Genomic DNA, 6,503 nt, shown 5'->3' with positions numbered 1-6,503 from the left:
CAGAACTGGCATCACAGCCACCCCCACGGCTGACACTCACCCCCCCTCCCTGTGCTCAGCATCCCTCAAGGTGAGAGCTACGTAAAAACATGGGGGGTTTGGGGCACGGTCATCCACCTGGAGGGAGGATCTCTTGCTTTCAGGTCAGCTACGGAATGAAATTTGGGTGTTGAAAGCCAAAAACAGCGATCTGCCTCCGGCCGGCGAACAGCAAGGCATTATTGCTCCCCCCCCGTCCCATGCAGGCAGCATTCGGGAACTCGGCAGAGCGGGTAGGATGCAGAATTCCACCGGTCCGGGACAGAAAGAGCGGAGCCAGCTGAATTCTTCCCCCTTTCCCCTCCGACCTTGCGTGAGATTTGGGTGCCCCGGAACCACCACGGAGGTTTGGCCCCCACGTGGGAAGGGGGAGGCTGCACCAGGATCAGTACCTGGGGGCTGCCCTTGAAGATTTTGAAGCCTCTCGTGAGTAACGTGCTTTTATACAAACCGGCACTACAGCCGTTCGAGCCCACAGAGCGGTAATTTAAATAGGGACAAGAAGTGCTAGATGAAATGTTCCGGTTTCACACCACACTCATGCACTCACACACACCTCAAAACTACCTTTTCTTTTTTAAAAGAAAAAAAAAAAAACCCAACCCCATAAAGTAAAAAAAAAAAAAAAAAAAAAAAAGTACTACAATCTTCTTTCAACTAAATAATGAAGTTGTGTTTTAACAGAAGTCCCCAACACAATTCCTCTATAACATTACGGGGATTCGAGTGATCCCCTCCGGCTCATCACATTTCTTCCCTCCGTACCCACCCGCAGCCACTTTCTGTTCCTAGAGACGTTCACTCCTCTCCCTTATTTTTCATGCAACGCGTGGATTCTTTCAGAGCAAGACTGATTCTATTTGCACAGATTTTTAAGTGTCAAATTCTGGGTGAAACGCTTAAATTTTGTTACAGAATTTTCTGAACTTTGTTAGGGTTTTTCCCGCAGACACACAGGGGGGCGGGGGGGGGTCTCGGCTGGCTGGAAGAGCCAGGAATTCTGTTCCCACCCAGCAGCCTGAGTGATGGAGGTGAAGCAGGAGAACCCCAAGTTGGAAAAGAAAAAAAAAAAAAAAAAAAAAAAAAAAAAATCAGCGAAAGGACTTGATTAGACCTACTAGGTAAACAATAAATAAGCTTATTAAGGGCAAGAATGAACGCTAACTGGCTAGCGGGAGTGAAGTAACGAGGTGCACAGCATGCACAGTCCTCCTTACCCATGTCATCTAAACACGGGCGGTCATTTAGGAAACCTAACTCGTTAACCCTTCCAGCAGCAGGGGTGGGGAACAGAGGGCTGGATGCCTTGCTAGGTCCCAGCCACCTACTCCTTCCACACGTCCCCAGGAGCGTCAGCATCCCCAGGTCTAAAATAAACTCTCCAAGAGAAGGTTTGCGTGATGACAAGGAGGAAAAAAATAAAAACCCAACCGCCTCCCGAATCGCGTTCTGTGGAAGGCAGCCTTCTCCACCGAGAGGGAAAAGGAAGGGGTACCCCAGGTTTTGCCACACCAACGCTCTTCCCTTGGCTGACGGCAACTATTTCTAGTGCTCTCGATGAGATCAGAGAAGATAAAAAGGCATCCTCAAGTTCAAGGCAACAGCAGTGTTTCTCACAACCACTTCTTTTCTTTCCCCGCAATGGAAAATGGTTACCTGCAGGCAAGAGGTGGTGTTGGCAACAGCACAAGCGGGTTATTTGTGGAAGAGTACTTGTGTGGGTTTTGGTGCTTTTGAGACCTTTAGATTGTTTAGGTAAACGTGAGAAGGAGGAGGATGTTTCAAGATGGGGACTGGTAGATTTCTAGTCACGAAAAAGAAAGCAAGTTTGGTCATTAGCAGTAGCAGGAGGCCCCATTTTAAAACGTGAAGAGACAACACTGCTCAAAGATAAAACGGCCTGGACCCTTTGCCAGTGTTGTACTTTTAAAAGGTGCCCTTACAGTGACAAAGGGCATGAGGGAACTGTGCAGAAATTTACAGTGTCCTACCTTTGCTCCAGAGGGCCCCCAGACACATCCCGGTAATGCCACCCCAGAGCACTCGCACTGAAACAGAATTCCCAGCAAGCCCGCTGACACAGCCGAAAACCCCACCAACCAGACTCCTAACGCAGCACTCCAGGCACCTGTACCTTTAACCTGCTCCAAATTAAAAAAAAAAAAAAAACAAAAAAACGAAACACACACCCAGAAAGCCTTATATCTGAAAGTAAATGAAGTCACCTTCAGAGCTGAAAGGGGTTTACATTCAGAACTATGACTACAAACCTACAATTTTCACTGCAATGTCTTTTGGAATTTAGTGAAAGATGCTACTTCTAGACCATAAACCATCTAATTAGGCTTTTCAAGCTAATCAATCAGGTTACAAAACGCCTTTTCAAAAAGTTGCAACAGTTAAAAAAAAAAAAAAAATAGCAATTTAACCATGCCTGACGGACGTTTGGAGAAACAGGACTCGTGCCGAGCGAGCGAGGCCACGCAGAGACCCCGCTTCCCTTGGCGGCAGCTCTGCAAACACACCCATCCCCTCCAGCCGTAATCTCAGCACTCTGTCAAGTGAAACAATACACCCTTATAATTGCCAAACTAACATTTGTGGCGTTATACACCAGTGATACCTCAAGAGACACGATCAACCCTTCTTCTTCTGCTCCACTTCCCATTGCCAGAGGGCCAGCTAAGCTCCGGTAGCACCAGCGAAGAGGGGCGAGAGAAAGAATTTAGGCTTAATTTCTTTTCTACTTATCCGCTTAACCACAATCCTACCATGCACTAATTCTCCACTGAACCTTCACTGCTCAGACTCGCGCTACTGCTTGCCTCCTATTCACAATACTTTGATATAAAAGCCAAATTTGTGAAGGACTCACTAGCATTGTAAGTCCAAAACCGTACAACTAACAGTTTGCTGTCCATCCTCAAGAGCGGGATGAAGGCATGTTTGCAAAAAGCTTCAGTTGCAGCAAAAAGCTCACAGTATTTTGACTACGCCTTTCTGTACACGCAGCTTCAGCAGAATCAGCTGGTCCACACTCCGAAGCGTCTCAAAACTCACCGCCAGTTCTTCTAGAGAACAATGGGGAGAACTGGAAATGTCAGGTCTTACCTAGCAGTGCACTAAGTGGGAAAACAAAGTTATGGTTCAAGCATCAGCCTAAGTTTGGACAGTTTCAGGCACATGATTTTTACCGCAGCGCACGCAGGTGAGCACACCTAAAAGGCGAATAAAGTATATCCTACTGCACACATGGACTCCCGTGCAGTCACGTCTAGATTTCACCAACATGCTCAATATTTCACGCCAAAGGACGTGGCTTATGACTCCACGCCTCCATGTACTTGAGGAACAAAGATGATGGTAAAGAGAGGCCACAACTGCTGATGCAGCTTTTCTAAAAGACCTTCTTTGGGCTCTGGGGGGGGGGGGGGGGGTGAGTATCAGGTTTTGGAAGTGTAATTATACATAGCCTGAGCGCACACATTGATGGTAACAACGTGGAAGCTACTTCCCTTGCAAGATCCAGATGTTTCTGCCTTTCATACACCACTATCATCCTCCCATCCACTCCTGCTTGGCCTTCTGGACCAGCACCTGCGTCCTATGTCCCAGGAAACGCCAGTTGCCATCACTATCAACCGTAGTTGTGGAAAGAGAAAACACTCTGCAGTGCTACCATTCAAACCGTTAAGACCCAGACAGGCCAGTTACAAACAGCTGCACTAGCCCACAGGTAACCGTTTTACAGACAGCGTACGTCGAGCGTCCGGTGTTCTGCATCACCGACAGCACACTGTATTGCCAGCGTGTCAATACCATCCGTGGATAGTTAATTCAGAAGGGTAACAGCTTAGCAGCAGCGAGGTAAAATAAAAAGTGTTAGAGTTTTACCGCATCGTCGCTAATATAAAAAAAAAAAAGGAGTTGACCGAGTCACTGATCAGGGCACTTAACGCCCGCTGACAGCAGCGCTGTACGCTACCGACAGGTTCTACACACCTCGCGTCTACACCGTGTCTTTAATCTACCGAAATACAAGTTGTACAGCTCACATGAGTATTTGATCCTGGTCAGTATTTTATTCTATCTCGCGAGTGGCAGAGAAAGAAAAGGAAGGACATCTTTTCAGCCAAAAAAAAAATAAAAATAAAAAAAAATCCACAGTCACAAAAGCAGGATATTCACTAGAAGATGACACCAGCGACTGGTGTCCTTAGGTTGTCCAAGACTATGCTCTGGAGATGCTTTACATGAGATGAGCAAGATGTCCAAAACAAGGCCAACTGTGGTGTAAGATGCAATTTACCCTTTAAATTCCTGCCTCAATTTCACCCAGCCACAGAGGACGACTAGATTTCAGTACGAACCATTACCTAAATCATATAGTCGGTATGCAGATATATGTCTTTCTTTTAAAAATTGACTTAAAAACGGCTTGAGCTGCAGGTCGTATCAGTCTGATTCGGAGAGTGAAGGCAGTTCCAACAGTACAACAGAGACTTGTCTACAGGCAGGTAAACGAGAGTCTGCTAACAAAGGGGTAACAAAAGCTGCTGGCTGGGCTGCCAATGTTGCACACAAACTTTCCTAGGATGAAGATGCTGTGGATGAGATCCAGGATGGGAAAACCGAGCCAACACCTGCTGCTGTTCTAATTTTTTTTTTTTTTTTTTTTTTTTTTTTTTATTCTCCTCTCACAAGAGGGGGTGGGTAGACTATACAGAGGAAGGCTGTACAAAACTGGGCACTGGGCAGGCATTTCTTCAGCAGGCAATCCAGGCTCTACCTGTCCTTGAGCTCTCTTGTCACCCGCTTGGTGATGCGTCCACACATCAGGCCGATGAGGAAGAGTACACAGATGCCGACCGTGATCACAGACAGTATGTAATTCTTGGACGGAGAGGTCATAACTTGCATGGCAAGGTCAGAAAAGCCTTCTGCTGGGGCAACCTGGAGGCGAGAAGGCAATAAATGAGACAAGCTGCACATCCCACACGACCCTCAGCCTTGCAATTTATCTGGTTTAGTCTCTGGTACGGCTATTGCCTTCCCAGCATGGTCAGACTTGGCCTGAACCGCAAACAAACAGGCCTGAAATGAGTCATCTGAAGAAACTGCTGCCGAGGAGACAGTTCTACTGTCCCTATTTCACTGCCCCAGACCTTCTCTGCAGGAGACAAAGCCCTGTGTGCACAAAAGACAGTTTAATTCGGCACTGTTGAAGGTGTATCCCAGGCACTGAGGGCGTAACAAACGCAAGTTCCAAAAAGAAGACCTGATTTCAATTTTTCTAGACCAAACTCAAAATGCTAAACTCCCTTCAGAGACAAGAATTTCATTTCAGTTGAAGTTTTTCCTAAACAGCTTGCAACAGAAAGATCCTACACAAAACAAAAAAAAAAAAAAGGAAATCCTTTACATATTCACCTTTGCAGCGTAGCTCCACATTTCAATGCGATCATTAAGGCGTTTCTTGCATTCAGGCTGCAACCTCACACGTTTATCTTCCAGAGCTTCCATTAAGCATGACATTTCTGTAAAGGGGAGAAGATGGTGTTACAAAATAGAAACAGCGGCTTCAAGAACACGCTACGGAAAGGCTGCTGGAAAGGGACACTTCGGTTCTCCTAAAGGCTGATGGTTACATAGCTTTCTGAACAGATTAGCCAGCCTGACAGACTAGATACAAAGCCCTGTTGTACCCTTGAAGCTAGCGATTTCGTTAAGATTCATGATTAATATTGCATTTTGAGGCGCAAAGAATTCTGACTTCCAAAAAGAAATTACATATCCAAGATGTAATTAATGGGATTTAAATGACATTTTGTAGTTTTATAAATTCACATCTTCCACGAGCCGTACTCTAAATTCCATGCCACTACGTTTTAGGGAGAACTAGGATCAAATTCTAGGAAAAAACTAGGAAAAACACACAGTGTTATCTCCTTAGGCTCATTAGGAGTTTCTTTGGACCAACAAAATGTTTTGGAAAGGTTTAACTTCCTGAGTTTTCGCACAGTCTTGTGAAAAGGAAATGGGCTCGCAATGTTCTGGGTGCCTACAGAGCAGCTGGGCTAGCTCAAACTCTTTTATATGCTCTCACATGAGACACCAACATAAAATTTTGCATTTCATACTTACGCTGCCTTAACTTGAATAATCCCTAATTGGATGCTTTCTGCTTTGCAGCGAAGAGTTATTTTGTTCACAGCAAACAGGCTGCAAACTTTAACTCCAGACTTCTAAAACACAATTGTCAGTTCAAACACTCAGAGGCAGATTGCTCTCTAAGCTACAGACTTCTGCTTACCTTCAGTGCAAACCCGCCAGAACACACATCAAAGGAATTATGACAAAACAGGAATAAATAAAGGATATCCAGAATTCCAGAAAGCCATCCAGTAACCGCGCGAAAGATAATGATCAGGAAAATACTTGGCTGCTATTTTTAATGCCAGATA

General features: G+C 45.5%; 1 protein-coding gene across 1 annotated transcript in view; it reads right to left on the bottom strand.

Moving 5' to 3' along the window:
- Positions 1-4,697: 4,697 nt before the first annotated feature.
- GLG1 (golgi glycoprotein 1) overlaps positions 4,698-6,503 on the bottom strand; it is a gene marked incomplete at its 5' end in the record, with an annotated part of 83,424 nt that continues 81,618 nt past the window's right edge. Inside the window, 2 exons of the mRNA XM_082489642.1 lie at positions 4,698-4,992; positions 5,470-5,576. Coding sequence (XP_082345768.1) covers positions 4,825-4,992; positions 5,470-5,576 — 275 coding nt within the window. The 3' untranslated portion in view covers positions 4,698-4,824. The remainder of the gene's footprint in view (positions 4,993-5,469; positions 5,577-6,503) is intronic.

This window comes from Vanellus vanellus (assembly GCF_965231255.1).
Source record: "Vanellus vanellus genome assembly, chromosome: 12".
Lineage (NCBI taxonomy): Eukaryota > Metazoa > Chordata > Aves > Charadriiformes > Charadriidae > Vanellus > Vanellus vanellus.
Note: the sequence above shows the minus strand (reverse complement) of the source record. Positions and strands in the feature narration are given on the sequence as shown.